The sequence below is a fragment of the Ornithorhynchus anatinus genome, chromosome 7 (assembly GCF_004115215.2).
Source record: "Ornithorhynchus anatinus isolate Pmale09 chromosome 7, mOrnAna1.pri.v4, whole genome shotgun sequence".
NCBI lineage: Eukaryota > Metazoa > Chordata > Mammalia > Monotremata > Ornithorhynchidae > Ornithorhynchus > Ornithorhynchus anatinus.
Genome location: NC_041734.1, coordinates 41,044,637 through 41,063,887, shown reverse-complemented (window position 1 = coordinate 41,063,887; position 19,251 = coordinate 41,044,637). Strand labels below are relative to the sequence as shown.

Sequence of the window (19,251 nt, the reverse complement as noted above, 5' to 3'; positions counted from 1 at the left end):
ATTCACATGAGTCGTATTTATTGAGTGCTTACCGTGTGCGGGGCACTGAACTAAGCACTTGGGAGAGTACTTTACCATAAACAGACTTATTCCCTGACCGCAACGAGCTTACAGTTTAGAGGATTTGAGGCCGAGGTGTGAGATTTAGGCTTGAGAGCACAGTGTTACTCCATAATGCCTGGTCCCTATATAGTCTCTGGTGTGTTTTATTCATTCACTCATTCGATAGTATTTATTGAGCGCTTACTATGTGCAGAGCACTGTACTGAGCGCTTGGAATGTACAAATCGGTAACAGATAGAGACGGTCCCTGCCCTCTGACGGGCTCACGGTCTAATCGGGGGAGACGGACGGACGAGGACGACAGCGATAAATAGAATCGAGGGGAAGAACGTCTCATTAAAACAATAGCAAATAAATAGAATCGAGGTGATGTACGTCTCATTAACAAAATAAATAGGATAATGAAGATATATACAGTCGAGCGGACGAGTACTGTGCTGAGGGGATGGGACGGGAGAGGGGGAGGAGCAGAGGGAAAGGGCGGAGAAGGGGGTTTAGCTGCGGAGAGGTGAAGGGGGGCGTAGAGGGTGCAGAGGGAAAAGGGGAGCTCAGTGTGGGAAGGCCTCTTGGAGGAGGTGAGCTTTAAGTAGGGTTTTGAAGAGGGGAAGAGAATGGGTTTGGCGGAGGTGAGGAGGGAGGGCGTTCCAGGACCGCGGGAGGACGTGGCCCGGGGGTCGACGGCGGGATAGGCGAGAACGGGGGACGGTGAGGAGGTGGGCGGCAGCTTTATAGCTCTGCGTGCTGCTCTAGCTTCTTGAAACCTGTTTTTGTCGAAAGTGTAACTGTACAGGTGAGCAAGTGTCGTTGTCTGGAGTTGTGGCACTGTCACTGTAGACTGCTAGCTCATTGTGGACAGAAAACATGTCTACCAGCTTGGTCATACTGTAGTGCTTAGTTTAGTGCTCTTCCCACAATAAGCTACCAATAAATAATAATGATGGTATTTGTTCTAAGCAAAGCACTGTTCTAAATGCGGGGGGATACAAGCAGATCAGGATGTCCCACGTGGGGCTCACAGTTTTAATCCCCATTTTACAGATGAGGTAACTGAGGCACAGAGAAGTTAAGTGACTTGCCCAAAGTCACCCAGCTGGCAAGCGGCGGAGCCGAGATTAGAACCCACGACCTCTGACTCCCAACCCCGGGCTCCGATTGATAGATTGTCTACCGTTAAGAAGTCCCAAAGTTTTGGAGAATATCGCCGGGGCATTCCATTTTCAGCGCCTGAAAACCAGCAAACGACATTAGGAGAGACTTTCATTCATCGCTCATGGTTTGTTTTTCGTTTTTTTTTTCATTTTCAGGTGCAGAAGCAAAACCCATTTTGTCCAAGAAAGAAAAAATGAAGCAGAGACGGGAAAGGTGGCAACAGAGTAAGCGTATCTCTAGGTTTTTAAAATAACGAAGATGTCATTTGATTCACAGCTCATTCACTGTTAGAAACGATCCTGTTATGGATGGAGCTTTTACTTCCACCAGGAACCTCAGCCGAGAGTTTTTCAAATCCTACACTACAGTAGTTACAGTAATGATAACACTATTATTATTTAAATAAATAGCACTGAATAATAACACTGACTATTTATTAAATACCTACTATTCATTGTCATATTTATTGAGCGCTTACTGTGTGCAGAGCACTGTACTAAGCACTTGGAAAGTACAGTTCGGCATGAGCAAAGCACTGGATAACCGTAAGCCCGTCAGAGGGCAGGGACCGTCTCTATCTGTTACCGATTTGTCCATTCCAAGCGCTTAGTCCAGTGCTCTGCACATAGTGTGCGCTCAATAAATACTATTGAATGAATGAATGGATAAACACTGGGGAAGAAACTCGTGGATGAGAATTAGACTTGTTCCCTGGCCCCCGAGGGAATCGCCATTTAAATGCGAGGAGGGAAAGAGGGTTTTCGGTTGATACCTAAGAAAAGATGAATCCACGAACCCACAGAAACAGTATATAAGTCTTGGGCAGTGATAAAGTGCCGGGGGAAGAAGAGGGCACTGGGTCCGGGGGAGCGATTTTCCGGCCCCTCGCGGCGCCGGCCGAACTGACCGTCATGGCCGCAGCCTTCGCCTTCCCGGTGCTCTAAAAGGAGAAGAAGGGGTTGATGCGAATCCTGGTGACCTAAAGGCAGGCTTCCTGTTTTCCCCGCACGGCAGGCCCCGGTGGTCCAATGGTAAGGTGACAGATTGAGAAGCAGCGTGGCTCAGTGGAAAGAGCCCGGGCTTGGGCGTCAGAGGTCGTGGGTTCTAATTCCGGCTCCGCCATTCGTCAGCTGTGTGACTTTGGGCAAGGCACTTCTCTGTGCCTCAGTTGCCTCATCTATAGAAGGGGGATTATGACTGTGAGCCCCACGTGGGACCACCTGATCACCTTGTATCCTCCCCGGCGCTTAGAACAGTGCTTTGCACGTAGTAAGTGCTTAACGGATGCCATCACCATCATCATCATTATTATTATTATTGAGGCCTGTTGCCGGAGGGGGAGGTCAGAGGATGCCCACCTCCACCGTACCGGGACCCCGTCACCCCTTCTTCTCCAGCACTCTTGCGCCCCACCATCCAAACACTACAGCACCCTTCAGATAAGCATTTTTTTAAAAAAAAGAAAATGGTGTTGTTTAAGTACATACCGTTTGCCAGGCACCCTACTAAGCGTTGGGTTAGATACACCCGTCGAGGGGCAGGGATCGTCTCTATCTGTTGCCGAATTGTACGTTCCAAGCGCTTAGTACAGTGCTCTGCACACAGTAAGCGCTCAATAAATACTATTGAATGAATACACGATGATCAGCTTGGACTCAGTCCAAGTCCCAAGTGGGACTCACAGTCTTAATCCCTGTTTTACAGGTGAGGAAACCGCTAGTAATAATAATGGTATCTTTTAGGCCTGTTCTATCTGCTAGGCAGTCTACTAAATGCTGGGGTGGATACAAGCAAATCGGGCTGGACACAGTCCCTGCTCCATGTGGGGCTCGTAGTCTCAATCCCCATTTTCCGGATGAGGGAACTGAAGCACAGAGCAGTGAAGTGACTTGTCCAGGGTCACTTGGCAGACGAGTGGCAGAGCTAGGGTTAGAACCCATGACCTTATGACTCCAAGGCCTGTGCTGTATTTACTACGCCATGCTGCTTCTCCCCTACCCGCTCCCCGTCCTCTCCCTGTGTCTCCTTCCCCCATTTCCCCCCATCCCCTCTACACTTGCTGATGGTCCCAGACTTCCAGATGCAGATATTTTGCCTAGAATTACACCGCAGTGGGATCCTTCAAATTGTTAATAATGTTGGTATCTGTTAAGCGCTTACTATGTGCGGAGCACTGTTCTAAGCGCTGGGGTAGACACAGGGGAATCAGGTTGTCCCACGTGGGGCTCACGGTCTTCATCCCCATTTTCCAGATGAGGCAACTGAGGCACGGAGAAGCTAAGTGGCTTGCCCACAGGCACACAGCTGACACGTGGCAGAGCCGGGATTCGAACCCATGACCTCTGACTCCAAAACCCGTGCTCTTTCCACTGAGCCACGCTGCTTCTCTAAGAAGCCCGATCTGTAAATCGCCCGGTGGTGGGGCGTGCTTAGAAGCTCGTCCATACTCATAAAACAAGTGAATTTGCTCGTTGTAAGCAGGGAATGTTTCCGTTTGTTGTTGTATTGCACTCTCCCGAGCACTTCGTACAGTGCTCCGCCCACAGTACGTGCTCACTAAATACCACTGGATGAATAGTTGCACCTTGAAAAGCAAAGGTCCCTGAGGGCCTCTTTCATACCATTCTTCTATAGCCTTTAGCTCTCCATCAGTAGGATGCTACTAATAATAATATTGGTATCTGTTAAGCGCTTACTATGTGCTGAGCACTGTTCTAAGCGCTGGGCTCAGTGGAAAGAGCCCGGGCTTGAGCGTCAGAGGTCGTGGGTTCGAATCCCAGCTCTGCCACTTGTCAGCTGTGTGACTGTGGGCAAGTCACTTCACTTCTCTGGGCCTCAGTGACCTCATCTGTAAAATGGGGGTGAAGACTGTGAGCCTCACGTGGGACAATCTCTTTACCCTGTATCTCCCCCAGCGCTTAGAACAGTGCTCTGCACATAGGAAGCGCTTAACAAATACCAACCTTATTATCGTTATTATCGTTACAGAGCCGTCAGATTGTCCCACATGGGGCTCGCATTTTTTAATCCCTGAGGCACAGAGGCACAGAGAGGTGAAGTGACTTGCCCCAGGTCACACAGCAGACGAGGGACGGATTAGAACCTACGACCTCTGACTCCCAAGCCCGGGCTCTTTCCACCGAGCCACGCTGCTTCGCTAGGTTGTCCCACGTGCTGCTCAGTCTTAATCCCCATCTTACAGATGAGGTCACCGAGGCACGAAGAAGTCAGGTGAGTTGCCCGGAGTCACACAGCTGATAAGTGGCAGAGCCGGGATCAGAACCCATGACCTCTGACTCCCAAGCCCGGGGTGTTGCCACTAAGCCACAGTGTTCTATGTAACACTTTGTAGACATGGAGGGCTTTGGAAGTGGAAGATGGAAAGGACTGAGGACTTTTAAATAGCTGGCGATGAAATTGTACTTTCCGAACGCTTAGTACAGTGCTCTGCACACAGTGAGCGCTCAATAAATACGATTGAATGAATGAATGAATGAATGAAACATACCCCGCTTTCCTCCCGAGGGTTACGAGAGCGGGGTTTTTAAACTGATGGAAGAACCGGGTTCTGAGAGCTTGCCTATGTGTTTAGTTATTTTGTTTGCATTAGCTCCTAGGTAGTTTCCTCCCTTGCAACATTTTCTTCTCTTGGGAGTGTCTGCGAGGAAATAAGGTGATGAAAGGAGATGGGCTTGGATTATTTTTTATAGCCTTTGGGGCCCAGAGAGTCTTGGGTCTGGTCAGCACCCCTTGCAGACCGAATTTCAGTGCAGGAAGACGACGTTTGTCCAACTTGGCCCAGTTGAGCCAAATCCAGTGCTCTTCCCCCCCCCCCCCACCAGTCTCGACTACAGGAGGGAGAGTCAGGCAGAGGCCCGTCCGTTCCACTCCTAGCTTGGGCGGTGGCTAGCGAGTGGAAGGGAATCTGCTACAAGTCCAAACTCACCTGTGCCGGGCACCAGCGGCATGGGAGACGATCAGGGGCCGAGACTCCAATTTGCCGCGTGGAAGGAGGCAGTGGAAAGCCACTTCTGTATTTTTACCAGGGAAACTCTACGGATCCGCCACCGGAACGATTGCAGATGGAGGTGGGCGTTCCGGGAGAGATGTGGCCGTGGTTGTCGGAGACGACTCGGGAGCGTGAGGCGAGACAGATTCAGTAGTATTTATTGAGCGCTTACTATGTGCAGAGCACTGGACTAAGCGCTTGGAATGCACGAGTCGGCAACAGATAGAGACGGTCCCTGCCCTTCGACGGGCTCACGGTCTAATCGGGGGAGACGGACGAGAACGATGGCGATAAATAGAGACAAATGCTGTTATAGACTCTCTGGGCCCCAAAGGCTATAAAAAAGACCGGCAAACTAAGCTCCCTAAATACAGTAGGGGTGTGGTGGGTGAAGACAGCAGGAGAGGAACAGCAAAAATGCAGGTGTTTATTTAATTAATGTCGGTATTTGTTAAACGCCTACTACGTGCAGAGCACCGTTCGAAGCGCTGGGGTAGATACAGACTGATCGGGTCGTCCCACGTGAGGCTCACGGTCTTCATCCCCATTTTCCAGACGAGGTAACCGAGGCCCAGAGAAGTGAAGCGACTCGCCCACAGTCACACAGCGGACCGGTGGCGGAGCCGGGATTCGAACGCGTGACCGCTGACTCCCAAGCCCGGGCTCTTTCCACCGAGCCGCGCTGCTTCCCGCAAAGCCTCGGTCTAATTCTCAGTCGTATTCATCGAGCACTTTCAATCCGCAGAGCACTGTACTAAGCACTCGGGAAAATACAACGTAACGGATTCGGTCGACACGCTCCCGGCCCACAGCGATCTCGCAGTCTAGAGGACGAGCTTACGGCCTAGAGCCTACAGACTAATTGTTCACACACCTCAGCCCCAAGAAACGACCAGCCCTGAGAAAAGGTCCGAGATGTGGAAGGACAGAAGAAGAGGAATCAGAGGAATAGAATTTAGGTAGTCACCCCAATCCCACCCTCACAGTATTTATGTCCATCTCCTTATACTCGATTACTTCCCCCTACTTTTAATTTATTTGAATGTCTCTCTCCCCCACTAGGCGAAAGTTCCTTGAGGCAGGAGGGAACATATTTTTCAACTAATACTCCCCCCGGGTGTTCATTCGTTCAATAGTATTTATTGAGCACTTACCATGTGCAGAGCACTGTACTGAGCGCTTGGAATGGACAAGTCGGCAACAGATAGACAGTCCCTGCCCTTCGACGGGCTTACGGTCTAATCGGGGGAGACGGGCAGACGAGAACGATGGCAATAAATAGAGTCGAGGGGAAGGACGGCTCGTAAAAACAATGGCAAATAAATAGAATCAGGTATAAAGTTCAGTACAGTGCTCTCTGCCCAAAGTAAACGCTCAGAAAATCCCATTAAATAAGGGGGATCCAGAGGCTTGGTTAGAGTGGCTTTTACCTCCCGTTCCCTCTCGAGATGGTAGCGGGGACAGCTGCAGTTGATTACACGCAGGGACGTAAGACACCCACACCCCCCCCCCCCCCCCCCCCCCCAGGCAGAGGTTTCCAGACGAGAACTAGGCGATGACGTCCGACTCATCGTGAATCATGCGGCATTCAGACACTCGTCCCCGAATCTCCTGAGATTAATAAATCAAGATGATAAATACCAAACCCAGCCACATAATGATGCAGAAGTTCTACGTGCAGACACCGCGAAAAGGCACTGATTTCAGTTTCTACTCCAGCTGTGGGTCGCACCATATTTTGCTAAAAATCGTTCTCTTCTACTGAATCTCCCCCCCCCCCCCCACCACTCCCCTTTCGTAGGAAGTTAACCATTTCATCGATATTAAAGGGTGCTAAGTCAGAGCCTAGAGGGCTCTTTGAAAAAAAAAAGAAGATGGATTTGGGTCATCAAATGGAGAGGTTTTGAATCCATTTGACGTCACTTTAGATATCCACTTGGTTCAGTGAAGTGTTATTTGCTTGGGATATTGTCCGTGATTTGCCGGAGAGCCCTGCGCAGATCAGGTCTAGGTCTTAGGCCTCAATCTTGTGGGATTGGGTTGTACCAGCCCAGAAGCTGAACCCTGCTGGGTCAGATGAGATTGGGGCAGCCCCCAAAGCCCCTCCTTTGAGGTAGATTGGCAGAAGCTCCAGTTTGCTGCAGGAACTGGGAGTCAGAAGGTCATGGGTTCTCATCCTGGCTCTGCCACCTGTCTGCTGTGTGACCTTGGGCGAGTCACCTCGCTTCTGTGGGTCTCAGTGACCTCATCTGTAAAATGGGGATTGAGACCGGGAGCCCCATGTGGGACAGGGACTGTATCCAACTTGATTACCTTGTATCTACCCCAGCACTTAGAACAGTGTTTGACACATAGTAAGCAATCAAATGATGTTGTTGTTGTTATCGTTATTATTTTATCTATCCCCAAAGGACTGCCTTCCTGTGTGTTTAGAACAGTACTTAGCGCATGGTAAGTGCTGAACGAGTACCCTAATTATTATTAATCTTATAATTATTATTATGTGTGCCTGAGAGCACCCTGTGGGGATGATCCTTCAGCCATTTCCACTTCATCCTTTTTATTTGTGCTATCTGTTAAGCGCTTACTGTGCTCCACCACTCTACGAAGCGCTAAGATAGATACAGGCTAATCAGGTTGGACCCAAGGTAAGACTCACAGTCTTAATTCCCACTGTACAGATGAGATAACTGAGGCCCAGAGAAGTTAGTGACTTGCCCCAGTTCCCATTGCAAAGTGGCGATTTGTGCGCTTTTTGTCAGGCTCCAACTTGGCTTTGTGTCACTTCAACTGCGCTATGAGCCAGAGAGAGGTTTGAGTAATTTTTTTTTTTTTTGATAGGAGTTGATTCAGTCATCTCCTAAATTCTACTCATATAAAATTGCACCAAAAAGGGAATGGATTGTGATGACAGTAAGGAGGAGGAGAAGTAAATGTGAACAGTTCTTCTTGGCCTGAAGTTGCTAATGAGTGAATGAAAAGGGTATTGTCTGAAAAGAAAGCACAAATGGGGCTTTTCACCTCCGAGGGAATCTGTTTGTCTCCTTTCATCTATGGAAGGCCGGGCAGGAGTGAATAAGATAGGATTGTATGTGAGAGTAGAATGCGGGCAAGTGGCTTTTAGCTCCAGCATTTGGTCTTGAGTGCTGGTGGAATTTTTTTGTGTGAGTGAAAGCATCCCCTGCTTTGCAAGCCTATGACTATTGTTTCCCCTGTGGGCAGCATCAGCTTCCAGCCCCAGAATGAGGGCATTGATGACAAATCAGTCATAATTATTGAGCACTTATGGACGAGTAAAATGTAACATAAAAGACCCACGATATGCTTACAGTCTAGAGAGGGAGATAGACATTACTATAATAAATTAATAATAATAATAATATTAGTATTTGTTAAGCGCTTACCATGTGCAGAGCACTGTTCTAAGCTCTGGGGGAGATACAGGGTAATCAGGTCGTCCCACGTGAGGCTCATAGTTAACCGCCATTTTACAGATGAGGTAACTGAGGCCCAGAGAAGTGAAGTGACTCGCCCGCAGTCATCACACAGCTGACAGGCGGCAGAGCCGGGAGTCGAACCCATGCCCTCGGACTCCCAAGCCCGGGCTCTTTCCACTGAGCCGTGCGGATAAGTACCTAAGTGCTGTGGGGCTAGAGGAGGGTGATGAATAAAGGGAGCAAGTCAGGGCAACACAGAAGGCAGTGGGAGAAGAGGGAAAGAGGGCTTAGGGAAGGCTTCTCGGAGGAGATGGGCCTTCAATAAGGCTTTAAGCGGGAGAGTAATTGGGAGGGCGTTCCAGGCCGGAGGCAGGATGTGGACTAGAGGTCGGCAGCAAGATAGATGAGATCGGGGTACAGTGAGTAGGTTGGCATTAGAGAGGGAAGTGTTCAGGCTGGGTTATATAGTAGGAGAGTAGAGAGGTGAAGACAAGTCTGCCTTCTTTACATTCTCCCACTCTCCAGATTTCACCAAAAGTGCTAAACCAGTTCCATCTTCATCAACCAAGCAATCAATGGTGTTTATTGAGCACTTACTGGGTGCCGAGCACTGTACTAAGCGCATGGGAGAATACAACGGAGTTGATAGACGCATTCCCTGCCCACGATGAGCTAACAGACTAGAGCCAGTCACACTGCCAACCTTTTTCTCAACAACCAGGTGCCTTCACTCGTGGGTACTCACTTCCCCTCTAGACTATAAACTCCCCTCTAGACAGCTGTGGACAGAGAGCATGGCCACCACCTCTGTTGTAATGTAATCTCCCAAGTGCTTATCACAGTGCTCTGCACACAGTAGGAGCTCAATAAATACAACTGACTGAATGATTCACAAACCCGGGTCCCTTGAGGTCTGTGAGCATGTGTCCAGCATTTTGCCTCACTTGGCAATAGCGGGCAAATAGTATTCAGAGCTTAGAACAGTGCCCCAGCGCTTAAAACAGTGCTCCCGTGCTTAGAACAGTGCTCGGCACATAGTAAGCGCTTAACAAATGCCATTATTATTATTATTCAAGAGGAGGCAGTCACAGCGACAGCTGGATGGAGCGTCTAATTTACTGCTCAGCAAGCCTCAGGTAACAGAGTGGCGCCAGGGTAATTTTGTTGTTGTACACGCCGGGTCCGATTGCCTGGCTCCAGTTCATTCCTCTCTAGAAGATTGCAGGGAAAGCACCGGCACTGCCTCTGGATCCATAAGCGGTGTAACTCTTGAGTTGTGCACTCCGGGAGCTTTTTAGCTAATGGGGTAGACCGAGAAAAAGTGACCGACGACGGAGACGGGAGGAAGTTGTTTGACCTTTGGATTCTATCATTATAAGCCTACAGTTTTCTGATTCCCCAGGTTTTGCTCGCTAGGCCTGACTTTAATAATAATGTTGGTATTTATTAAGCGCTTACTATGTGCCGAGCACTGTTCTAATAGTCTTTCAGAAGTAGCGAGGCTTAGTGGAGGAGAATAAGGACCTGTATTCCAGTGTCATCTCTACCACTTGCCTGCCTTCTCTTTGACTGTTTCCTCAACCATAAAAGTGGAGAATAAATACCTCTTCTCCCTCTTTTATAGACTGTCAATCCTAAGTGGACCAGGAACTGTGTCCAACCTGATTAACTTGTATCTACTCCAGCGCTGAGTAATAATGATAATGTCGGTATTTGTTAAGCGCTTACTATGTGCAGAGCACTGTTCTAAGCGCTGGGGGGAGATACGGGGTCATCGGGTCGTCCCACGTGAGGCTCACGGTTAATCCCCAATTTACAGATGGGGTCACTGAGGCACAGAGAAGTGAAGTGACTTGCTCACAGTCACCCGGCTGACAAGTGGCAGAGCCGGGAGTCGAACTCATGACCTCTGACTCCGAAGCCCAGGCTCTTTCCACTGAGCCACGCTGCTTTCCCAAATACATTGCTTGGCATTCACAAATGCTATTATTATTAATATCATCATTATTTTTATTCTTTCAAATCATCCATACTAACTGTTGAAGGAGGATCTCTCATTTTAAAAAAAGCCAAATAGGGCAGAGGGAGAAGATGACTGTCAGCCATTGTTTTGGTTTTTTTTACACTCACTAACTGGCCTAGCCTTGAACGGTGGGTACAGACATCCTGAGTCTTGCGAATCAGCTCTAGTAGTGTGTAAATAAACTATAACCGGTTAAGTGAATTGACAAGTACACACTGTCTCCCATTCTTCTTTTCCTTTTGGAAGGCGTATTTCGAAATAGTGCCGCTTAGCCTGGAATCCCGTCACCCTTCGGAAGGGAGAGAAAAAGAGGGAGGTAGAATTAGGGAGGACTCTCGGCCCAGGACTGGGTATTGAGCTGGGATTTTGGCCGCTTCCTCGGAAGGAAGAGTTCCACGGCTAGGGGAATGACCTGGAGGGTTGGGTTTCCTTGGGTTTCCTCAGTATGGAAACTCCACCGTGTGAATACATGAGCCGGGCCACTGACGTTTCAGAAGTCAGTCCGCTAAGAACCGAGTCCTATTCTCGGCTCGGTGCGGGACAGTCTTCAAAGAAAGATGCCTTTTGGTCTTCTTCTTCCCCAGCCCCTCCTCGAAAGCAATGCCTGCGTCCTGTCAAAAATGAGAGAACTGGAGAAAACGTTTTAAAATCTCCGTGCGTGTAAACCTACATTACTTGTTTGCTTTATTTAGAACTTGAGCCGTTCGAAAAAAGGGACTATACCTTTTAGAGTGTACACAGACCTAGCGGTGACATCATACTTAGGTGCCTGCCATATATTCTGAGTCAACTGTAATGGTATTAGCTTTTCCCCTCCAATCTTGTAATACCCCTCTAGTGTGTTAATTCGTTAGCCAGCATCCATGGTGAGAGTTTAATTGTTAGCATCCTCTGCAACCGTTTCCCAACCGTCACACTTCAAGTTCAGTAACAGTCATTATGAGTCGAAACAAGTGAAATGCCAAATAGTCGGGATATGCCAGTTATTATTAATATTATCATTTTTTTTTTTTGGTCCTTGGAATTGTAGCTGCGGAGATCCAGCTGTGAGAAAAGGTCTTTCCAGGATATTTTAAGACACCGGAGTCAGGGCCAGATTAATGCAGGGCCTCATGAAGCTGAAGCCCAGGATTAACGGGAGGCTCGAACACCCACAGCGCGGGCCTCCTCCCCTCCCCCAAAACACGAAATCTGCAGCCCACGTCCACAAATCACCCTCACGTGCGGGACGGGGAGCACATTTCCTCCCCTGCCGCAGAAAATTGGCAAAGGAGCAGGATGTGGGAGTGGGGTGGGATAATAATAATAATAATTTTGGTATTTGTTAAGCGCTTACTACGTGCAGAGCACTGTTCTGAGCGCTGGGGTAGATACAGGAGAATGAGGTTGTCCCATGTGAGGCTCACAGTCTTCATCCCCAATTTACAGATGAGGGAACTGAGGCCCAGAGAAGTGAAGTGACTTGCCCACGGTCACACAGCCGACAAGGGGCAGAGTCGGGATCAAGGTGAGGGCAAAGGGAGCCGGGACGGTTAGCGTGGAAGGAAGAGAAGGGATTGGCATCTTTGGGAAAGGGGCTAGCAGAGCCGACAAGAGGACTAATAATAATAATAATGTTGGTATTTGTTAAGCGCTTACTATGTGCAGAGCACTGTTCTAAGCGCTGGGGGAGACACAGGCGAATCTGGTCGTCCCACGTGGGGCTCACAGTCTTAATCCCCATTTTACAGATGAGGTAACTGAGGCACAGAGAAGTTGTGACTTGCCCACAGTCACCCATGACCTCTGACTCCAAAACCCGTGCTCTTTCCCCTGAGCCACGCTGCTTCTCAGAGGACTACTCTCCTCTAACCTGAGGCACCGGGGCAGCCAGCGGACGGTGCCTCAGTAGTCTTCAGCAGCTGCAGTCCCAGGGACCGGCCTCCAATTGCTGACTCGGCGGGCCGCCCTTCCTGGAGGTCCTCGGTCTGCCGCCCCCTCGGCCGGCCCGCCAGCGGAGCCGGGCCGCTCCGTCCTTCCCGCAGCCACACCGTCCTCCCCGGGGCCCGGCCCCTTGGCGCGGGGAGGCGGAGGTCGTCGGGGATCAGGCCGTCCTCCTCACCCTGGATCCCCGTGGGGTCAGTTGGAGGGGGCAGGGGCGGCGGGCCCGAGGATCCCGGGGGGCCGCCGCTGCCTAGTGACATCACGGGAGGTGTGATGTGAAGGTGTCGCGCCCCGTGGGAGCCGACGCAGCTCATCCTGGAGTGGGAGAGGTCAAGGCTGTAACTCAGGTCAACCCGAGATCTGGTTCTCGGCCTCTTGGGACTAGAGCCGCCGGACCTCTCCCGGCCCAGATCTGGAACGAGAGTATTTACCCAGGAGTCCGTTCATTCTGTGGAAACCCTCGAGGGTCTCTAGGGCTTCAGATGGCCAGTAGAAGTCAGGGCAAATATTACTGGACCCAAATGGATATTGGGAGCCTGCAATTTCCCCCCCTCAAAGGAGTCAAGTGGCTCCAGAAACCCCCAAAATGAACCGCAGAAGCACCGCCGGTATGGCGTCCAGACAATCCCCTGCCTCCTCGTCCGCGTAATAACAGTGAGAAGACCATCGGCCCAGCGGTAAGCGAAGCGCAGATCTAATTTTAAAAGCCAGCTGATGTCATGCAGCTGCAGCGAGGGCACGTGGGCGCTTCTGTTTTTAAGGTCGCTTTTTTGATATCTTTTCAAAGCTCTTTTCAGCGGCTAGCCTTCGGGAGACTGTTGTCCACCTGCACTCGCGTGTGGTTCGTTTTAAACACTACTAAATACTACAGAGTATTTAAATACTACAGGGCGGACTGACCTAGTGGAAAGAGCACGGGCCTGGGAGACCGCGGACCTGGGTTCTAATCCCGGCTCTTCCACTTCTCTGCTGTGTGACCTTGGGCAAGTCGCTTTACTTAATAATAATAACGATGTTGGTATCTGTTAAGCGCTTACTATGTGCAGAGCACCGGTCTAAGCGCTGGGGTAGACACAAGGGAATCAGGTTGTCCCACGTGGGGCTCACAGTCTTCATCCCCATTTGACAGATGAGGGAACGGAGGCCCAGAGAAGTGAGGTGACTTGCCCACAGTCACACAGCTGACGAGTGGCGGAGCCGGTATTCGAACCCATGACCTCCGACTCCGGAGCCCGGGCTCTTTCCGCTGAGCCACGCCGCTTCACAACCTCTTCTCTGGGCCTCCCTCAGTTCTCCTCTTCCCCCTCCTACTTAGACTTTGAGCCCCAAGTGGGACAGGGACTGTGTCCAACTTAATTTACTTGTATCTACCCCAGCCCTTAGAGCAGTGTTTGTCCCATAGTAAGCACTTGACAACTATCATTCAAAAAATGGCAAAAGCCAGGCGGATGGCCCACAATCTTTTTTTTGAAAATTTTGCAACTTTAGACTTGCCCCTTTATTCATTCATTCATTCGTTCATCCATTCAGTAGTATTTATTGAGCGCTTACTACGCGCAGGGCACCGAACTAAGCACTTGGAATGTCCAAATCGGTAACAGATAGAGACGGTCCCTGCCCTTTGATGGGCTTACGGTCTAATCGGGGGAGCCAGACTTGATACCCCTTCAGCCCTTGATAATCACATGCAGCCTGTTCTCCTGCTTCTTCCTGGGGGAGGAAGCACCGTTATCCTTCCCACAACCTCTTCACCATTGCTCCTAAAGACTGGATGCAGGATCCAGACGTTTCTGAGTGAGTTGGTGCTTTCAATGTTCCTCCACTCGCTTTTCCCCTATTTCTCCGAAGCGTTGCTTCCTGAAACCGCTCCGGGTTGGTTTTATTCTCCAGAATCTGCTAATTTCTGCAGTTTTATGTGCAAGGTAGATGAACGTCATTCCCATTTTATGTCATTACAGCCTGCTACTCCTACCCTGTGTTCTGTCTCCTTTGTCTCTTATATTTTTGCCTGCCTTTCTTTATCTGCCTCCAAGTCCGCCCTCACCCGATATTCTTAAATGGGGAGTCCTCTGGGGGCCAGGGATTATGTCTCTATCTCATCCGTGTATTTCTTGCTCGGCACTCAGTACCCTGCCTTGCAGCCAATCAGTCGTATTTATTAAGCGCTAACTCTGTGCAGGGCACTGGACTACGCACTTGGGAGAATGCAGTATGACCGAGTTGGTGGGCATCTTCCCCACCAACTAATGATGGTATTTGTTAAGCACTTACTATGTGCCAAGCACTGTTCAAAGCTCTGGGGGAAGATACAAGATTACAGTCTTACTCCCCATTTTACAGATGAGGTAACCGAGGCCCAGAGAAGTTAAGCGACTCGCCCAGAGTCGCACAGCTGACAAGTGGCGGAGCCGGGATTAGAACCCACGACCTCTGACTCCCAAGCCCGGGCTCTTTCCGCTAAGCCACGCTGCACGCTGAGAGAGATCCTAGCGTCTGAAGGTGCACCCCATTCTTACGGTAAAAGGTTGTTGCACAATTTAATTTCAGATTAAACCCTTTGCTTTGAAGAGGCTGCTGCTAATGGGTGGGATTTCTTTCATAGTCACCCGATGCCAACAGGCCGGTGTTCACTCCAGTTTGCAGATTTACACCTGATCAGCTCCCTAGTTGTCAAATTACTGTCATAAATCCAAACCACTAGAGAATATAGAGAAACCATTTTCTTCTTTCCCGTTAACATTACGGTTTCTTGAGCAATAGTAAAAATCTCGGTTGCTAGGTAGCAAACCATGCTTGGAATCGTTTAGTTTGTGGTTGGGTGAAACATTTCACGGTCTGGCCCTATGGAGTGCTTTACTTTCCAGAGAGCAGCAGAGATTATGTCTTTAAAATTGTTGCAAATTGATACAAATGTTTCTTTTGTAGCAGGTCTGGTTTTTTTTTTTTTTAAAGCTGATGTTATTTCTCTATTGTCTTTAAGATTCCAGGTGGCTTCGTTTATTATTGGGGTTAGATTCTTTTGAACTGTCCCATTTGTTTTGGACACATGCTGTTCATCCAGTACTCACGACACTAAAATTCACATCGAATAGCACAATTCAGAACAGTTCACAAAATTCCATCCATTAAGTCACTTCACTGCTCTGTGCCTCAGTCACCTCATCTGTAAAATGGGGATTAAAACTGTGAGCCTCACGTGGGACAAGCTGATGACCCTGTATCCGCCCCAACGCTTAGAACAGGGCTCGACACAGAGTAAGCGCTTAACGAATACCGACGTTATTATTCCTTTCCAGACAAGTTTCAATTCTTAAGGTGTCTACACAGTTCTAAAATCTACAGAGTATATGATCCCTCCGCGGCATTCCGATAACATCTACGCTGATGAGCCTTCCAGAAGAGTACGAAAGCTCCTTGTGGGAGGGGAACCTATCTGCCAAATCGGTTGTACTGTACTGTCCCAAGCGCTTAGTACAGTAGTACTAGTACTGTACATCCCCTTGATTCTGATTACCGTGATTACGTTGTCTCGTTTTCGTCCGTCCGTCTCCCCCGACTAGACCGTAAGCCCGTCAGTGGGCAGGGATCGTCTATCTGTTGCCGAATCGTCCATTCCAAACGCTTAGTACAGTGCTCTGCACATCGTAAGCATTCAGTAAATACAAATGAATGAATAGTACAGAGCTCTGCAAACAATAAGCACTCACTAAATATATTTGAGTAATGGTTTTATTCTAATTTACCCACCATCGCTGACTGGAAAATATGGGACATGGTTCAGGGACATCAAAAGCACCGATTCACCAGAATCTTGCACTTGCTTGATGTCGGGGCCTAGGGACCATCCAAAATCCATTCCCAGAGCCAGGAGTGAAACAGCTTGACCATTGCACGTGCGGAGGAAGTGAGTTGGATTTATGGCCTCCCGGCCTGACTTACGTTATAGCCCCTCCTTCCCCTCAGCTCTTTGAAATCAATAACAGTCATTGTTAAGTGCTTACTGTTTATTTAAGTGCTGGGGTAGATACAAATTAATCAGGTTGGATACAGTCCCTGTCCTACGTGGGGCTCGCACTCTTAATCTCCCTTTTGCAGATGAGGTAACCGAGGCCGGAGAGGTTAACCGACTTGTCCAAGATCACACAGCGGGCATGTGGCAGACCTGGGATTCATTCATTCAGTAGTATTTATTGAGCGCTTACTGTGTGCAGAGCGCTGTTCTAAGCTCTTGGAATGGACAAATGGGTAACAGATAGAGACAGTCCCTGCCCTTCGACGAGCTTACTTACGGTCTAATCGGGGGAGACGGGCAGACGAGAACAGTGGCGATAAATAGAATCGAGGGGAAGAACATCTCATTAAAACAATAGCAAATAAATAGAATCAGGGTGATGGACATCTCATTAACAAAATAAATAGGGTAGTGAAAATATGTACAGTTGAGCGGACGAGCACAGAGGGGATGTGAAGCCGGGTCTTTCTGACTCCCAGGCCCGTATTTTATCCACTAAGCCGCACTGCTTCTCATCCCTCCATCAATCAATCACATTTATGGAACACTTTACTGTGTGCAGAGCACTGTGCTAAGCACCTGGGAGAGTACAATATAGAAACCCCCATTCCCTTGCAGTTTCTCCAGCGATGCACCACCCAGCCTCCACCATGCCCATAACAGGACCCGGTCGTTATGACATTCTGGGGTTCTTTTATGGGATTTGTTAAGCACTTGCTGTGTGCCGGGGACTCTTTTGAGCACCTTTTCACTTTATGCACCCCTTCCTTGCTTTCAAGTCACCCCCCTCCCAACCCCGGCTGTCTCAGAACTGCCAAGGTTTTAAGGATGGGATGGGGACAGGCTAGGGAGGGGTCTACCACCACCCTCGTCCATCCCATCCTAGTCAGAACCAGCCCTCTCCCTTTTGGCTTCGGAGGTCCAGGAAAGGGCTGGCTATAGAGAGGGGCAGGTAATAATAATAACGTTGGTATTTGTTAAGCGCTTACTATGTGCCGAGCACTGTTCTAAGCGCTGGGGGAGATCCGGGATCATCAGGTTGTCCCACGTGAGGCTCACAGTCTTCATCCCCATTTTACAGATGAGGTAACTGAGGCCCAGAGAAGTGAAGTGACTTGCCCAAAGTAGTCTCATGGACAGGGATCGTGACTTCTGTTTTATTTTACCTTCCTTAGCCCTTAGTGCAGTGCTTTGCTCAAAGTAAGCTCTCAGTAAATACCAGTGAGTGATGAGAAGGGCAGATGCCAAGAAGCAGCATGGCATAGTGGATGGAGCACGGGCCTGGGAATCAGAGGGTCGTGGCTTCTAATCTGGGCCCCACCACCTGTCTGCTGGGTGACCTTTGGTAAGTCACTTCACTTCTCTGCACCTCAGTTACCTCATCTGTAAAATGGGGATTGAGACTGAGCCCCACGTGGGATAGGGACTCCGTCCAAACCAATTTGCTTCTACCCACCCCGGCCTCAGTACAGCGTCTGGCACACTGTCTCAGGCTGTCGAGTCGACCCGGAGCGACGCCACGGACGCATCTCTCCCAGGACGCCCCGCCTCCGTCTGCAGTCGTGTTGGTAGTGTATCCGTAGAGTTTTCTTGGGAAATATAAGGAAGTGGTTTACCATTGCCTTCTTCCACGCAGTAAACCTCAATCGCCGCCCTCGACTGTCTCCCATGACGCTGCTGCCCAAGCTAGGAATGGAATGGGTATGCTTCTGCTCGACTCTCCGCTAGTCGAGACTGGTAGAGTACGGGAAACTCTCCAGGTGTGACCCTGAGAGGCACATAATAAGGGCTTAACAAATAACCACAATTACCATTATTATTACGACAACGTCCTTCTTCATTTTGATGCCGCACGGGGCAGGTTCGGTTAGGCGTGGAGGGACTCAGGACAGGGCCGCAGAGGGCGGGGTGCGTTTAGAGGACGGAAGTTTCAAAAAACCGTGAGGAAAGTGGGTTGAGCACGGTGAGACACTCTCATCCGGAAATGAAATTCGCCTTGCTGTTGTGGAGCCCTAGTTCAGGGGAAAATAACAATAATAATAATGATGGCATTTGTTAAGCGCTTACTATGTGCAAAGCACTGTTCTAAGCGCTGGGGAGGATACAAGGTGATGGGGTTGTCCCACGTAGGGTTCCCAGTCTTAATCCCCATTTTACAGTGGAGGAAACTGAGGCACAGAGAAGTTAAGCGAGTTGCCCAAAGTCACACAGCTGACAAGCGGCGGAGCCGGGATTTGAACCCATGACCTCTGACTCCCCAGCCCGTGCTCTTTCCTCTGAGCCGTGCCACTTCCACACGCTCATGCCCAGCTTAGCTGATCCGGAGGGAATTAGTTGGTTTTGGCACTGCAGTTTCACTGTCAGGTGAATACGTACCACAAATGAGGAGAACACGGGGCTGTAATCTCTGTGCCTCAGTTACCTCATCTGTAAAATGGGGATGCTTCTTAGGCCTTGCCGACCAGAAATTCACTTATGCCCTGCAAATAGATTGGTAGATTGAAGGGAAGTAATTGTGGTCATCAAAGGCAGACTGAGAATATTGGATTCCAGTTTGCTTCGTGTTCATCGACCCCCAGAAAGTGTTTGAGTGGAATTCCTCTGTCCTTAGTGCTCTTAATGAAATTGGAATCCG

General features: G+C 49.5%; 1 protein-coding gene across 1 annotated transcript in view; it reads left to right on the top strand.

Moving 5' to 3' along the window:
• The window catches only part of FAM207A (family with sequence similarity 207 member A), a 146,179-nt gene that overhangs the window by 90,612 nt on the left and 36,316 nt on the right, over positions 1-19,251 (top strand). Inside the window, exon 3 of the mRNA XM_029069610.2 lies at positions 1,368-1,436. Within this exon, the coding sequence (XP_028925443.1) occupies positions 1,368-1,436 (69 nt within the window). The remainder of the gene's footprint in view (positions 1-1,367; positions 1,437-19,251) is intronic.